The sequence below is a fragment of the Sphaeroforma arctica genome, assembly GCF_001186125.1.
Source record: "Sphaeroforma arctica JP610 unplaced genomic scaffold supercont1.849, whole genome shotgun sequence".
Taxonomy (NCBI): Eukaryota; class Ichthyosporea; order Ichthyophonida; genus Sphaeroforma; species Sphaeroforma arctica.
The window spans coordinates 15,771-19,441 of record NW_014039709.1 but is presented as its reverse complement, the minus strand read 5'-3'; the positions used below and the strand labels follow the sequence as shown (position 1 = coordinate 19,441).

The following is a 3,671-nucleotide window of genomic DNA, read 5'->3' as shown; positions in this document are numbered from 1 at the left end:
AGACAATTATGAAAACCGGTGATGTATACATTCTTAAGAGATGCGCAAATGTAAAAATTCGCTATAGTCGAGACTATTTTTCCGCTTTTTTGTCATCCCTATATAATAGGCTTTTGTCTGCATTGCATAAGATGTGTGCGATACAAACATTCTATTGTACGGGATTATTTTGTACTATAAGTACTCATTGTATGTGTACGCGAATATCATGTACACCAGTACATTTTATTTGGCCAATCACAGCATCTAAGATAGGTCAGCCATTAATCCATATATCAATAAAGTTCTTAACAAACAGCCTTACCTGGCTGGACTATTGGTAGGACTGTGCGTTACCAAGGCCCAAATGACCTCGTTTGGCCAGCAACTAATGGCACGTAGGAAGTCTGCAGCAATTTGACCGAATGACATAGTAACTTATTAATTGTTTTTGTATTTTTGAATGTATTCCTTATGCCATTCATGGTATATGTGCAAAAATGCTCTGTGGTTCTCTGTTGATGATACTAGCTGCCAAAATAGCACTCACTAATGAGCATCGCTCTGCGTGTTTCAGATAGCCTTGTCACCTTTACGTAGCTATATAATAGAAGTAATAAATAAATTTCATCACCTGTCTGTAGCGATATAATAGAAGTGATTAGTAGTACACATAACCTTCCATTACCTTTGTGTACATAGTTGCAGTGAAGTCACTACACAGTGTAAGTAGTTAAATAAATATTAATAGCATAGAAGCTGGCCAGCATACTAATACCCGATGCGAGCTTCTCGAGGGAAATAATAATTGTTCATGTCTTGCATTTACACAAGAGGCTATGAATTGTTGTCGATTTAGAAGGCTTTGGAATTGTGTACATACATATTTGTTTATAAAACCCTAAATCCAAAACTCTAAAAAATAGAACAAACCTCCCCCCCTTTTTTCTTTTAAACCCCTGACTAGGTATTTACATGTATAAATTTGTACAGTTGACAGTTGTACACTGACGCAATTGACAACATACGTCATGTCAATGATCATTGATCATGTTTACTTGTTTTTAGTTCATACTCGGTACTCCATATGTAGTCCAAAGTCCATACTCCATACTCCATAGTCAGCAATGCACCATATGTACTCCATTGGCATGCAGAGGGAAATAACCATATAGAGAGCATACTTACTCTTCGTATCATCCATTTACAATTGTACATGAAAATGATGAAATCTATTTTATTTCTTCTCTCTCTCTTAGAGTAGTAGAGAGTAGCGAGAGGGTCATCTATTTGAGAAATGTTGATGCCACCACTGCAAGAGCTACCTACAGTCGCCACCTATACCATACCATAGTACACTGTACGTATATACACAATAAAATTGAAAATTTTCCAAGTATGTTGTATGCCTAATAATACGCGTATATGTGTGTATTGAGATATGTCTTGTCTTAACCGAAATTTAATATTATGTATTTATTGTTCTCGCTCTCTTTAATTTGAAATCGCCACGATTATAGAGTCCTTCTGGCGAAGGAGACTCTTGACTACTTCCCGCGTTACCTGATACCATACGCCAGAGTTAAATGCTTGGTATGATTTTCCGGCCTCACTTCAATGTTTACTAGCTATATAATCACTCAGTACAGCTCAATACAAACTCGATATAACGCTCAATTTCCGTGGTGTTTACATACATAAAATATATTGAAAAGGAATTTTCACGGATGTTGTCAACAATGTGTGTAGGTGGCGACTGTAGGTGGCGACTGTAGGTGGCTCTTACAATGGTGGCCAATTTAGGTGGCTCGAACTGTAGGTGGCGGCATCTATTTTATATATATATAAATATCAATTTTTGAATTTGTAATTCTAGTCTGGGACTCTGGGGAGTCTGCCCTGGCCCCTGGGGGCAGCCGGGCCTGGCTAGACTGCCTCTGGGCAGTTTCCGCAACTTGGCCCGGGCGTTGAGCACTCGGGCCCTCACGCCTCACCCCCTGTGTGGAGAGTGGAGACTAGAGAGTGGAGACTGGAGAGCGGAGACTGGAGAGTGGAGACTGGAGAGTGGAGACTGGAGAGTGGAGACTGGAGAGTGGAGACTGGAGAGTGAAGACTGGTCACGGCTCACGAGTCACGGACTCACGGGCGTCACGGCCACGGGAGACAGTTGGACTGGTTTTTCTGGAGTTTGAGGGTTGGATGATTTATTGATTTCGTTCTCAACAAGATAAAATCAAGTACTCAAAAATCTGAGTGAGTCAATCTGAAGCATTTCTCCACGACCATCCAGCATCCAATCATCCACACAAGAAAACATAATGAGTTTATCAACTTCCACACCCAGGGCAGTAATTTCGCCTTTTTCCAGTTTCTTTGTTTTTATTGAGCAATGTCGGATTTTCATAAGCTGTGACTTGTTGAAGAATCGAACTAAACAGTAAACTACTAAACATAGCCCTCTAAATTATACAAACTAATAAATATGTTTTTTATATATTTAAAAAAAAATAACTGTATTTTCAACTATTTATAGTACAGTAGTGAGTATTCACTATACTCTGATGATTGATGAACTTATGTGTGGTCCACTCTTCCTGCTGTGCAATTCTGCAGTGTGCACTCTTCTTGTTGTTGTGCAGGACTGCAGGCTGTGTGATTTGTAAAGTTGTGAGTTGTTGTACTGTCTGGTCGCTTCAATCAGGCTATTTACAGTTGAACGTACTCGCTCAGCTGTCACCAGAAGAGAGAGAGAGAGAGAGAGAGCGTAGTCAGTAGTGTGTACTGTGGGTGACAGTGTGTATTGTAGTACACAAAGTCACAAAGTCACAAACAGTCAAACACTGAAACACACACACAACAAGTCAACAACCGAGAAGAGACTAGAGAGAGTAGAAAATAGTAGCGAGAGAGACTACTAGCTCTCTCTCTAGCCAGCAGTAGAGAGAGAGACTCTGAGAGAGAAGAGAGAACGTGAGTAGTGGTTATGAGCAGGTGAGGCGTGAATACAAAATCCATGACAGTATCGATGATCTTATTGGAGTGTGCGAAATCTGGCGGTGGTATTTATATTAAAATTTTACGTCCGCATTTAGTGGATTATATGTATTTATGGTCTACGTATGACTCACACTATGTAAAAAAACATTTCTTAGAAAAAAATTGAAAATACCAAGGCCCAAGCGGCTAAATAATAAATAAATAGAGCAGAGCATGTGTATTGTTCACAAATCAGTAATCACAATACTCAGTGTAGTAACTTTCGTGTGCACACATATCACAAGAGTGAGGGGAGAGTGCAGAACAGCCAACGTCCCTAGTATAGCCTACACTATACACTAAAGTATCTTGCTATAGTAGTAGTTCCAGAACATATCAATACTTATAAGACATCAGCTATACCTATTCTGGAGTGGAGAAGAGAAACTTCATTTAATTAGGCTGTACATATGGTTGCACACTTCAACATACCGAATTATTGAACGTAAATTCTTCTTTAAAATATTAACATAGGGCACTATGGGTGGATATCTGAATGTGTGTAAGATGGTACTCGTCGCAGTACTCTATGCCAAAAATATAACAGTCGCAGCTAACCTCGTGAAAATGGTATACAAGAACTGCGATAACTATGAATTTTCAGGAATTTTGCACGTAAGGGGCGAACACATATTCGAACGAGATACTTCATTTGA

The 3,671-nt window shown here is 39.4% G+C and overlaps 1 protein-coding gene across 1 annotated transcript; it reads left to right on the top strand.

Moving 5' to 3' along the window:
- Positions 1-1,706: 1,706 nt before the first annotated feature.
- Positions 1,707-2,171, top strand: SARC_08906 (hypothetical protein; the record flags this gene model as incomplete). Its single annotated transcript, XM_014297096.1, has 2 exons — positions 1,707-1,720; positions 1,856-2,171. The coding sequence occupies 2 exons, from the start codon at positions 1,707-1,709 to the stop codon at positions 2,169-2,171; spliced, it is 330 nt and encodes a 109-aa protein (XP_014152571.1).
- Positions 2,172-3,671: the final 1,500 nt, after the last annotated feature.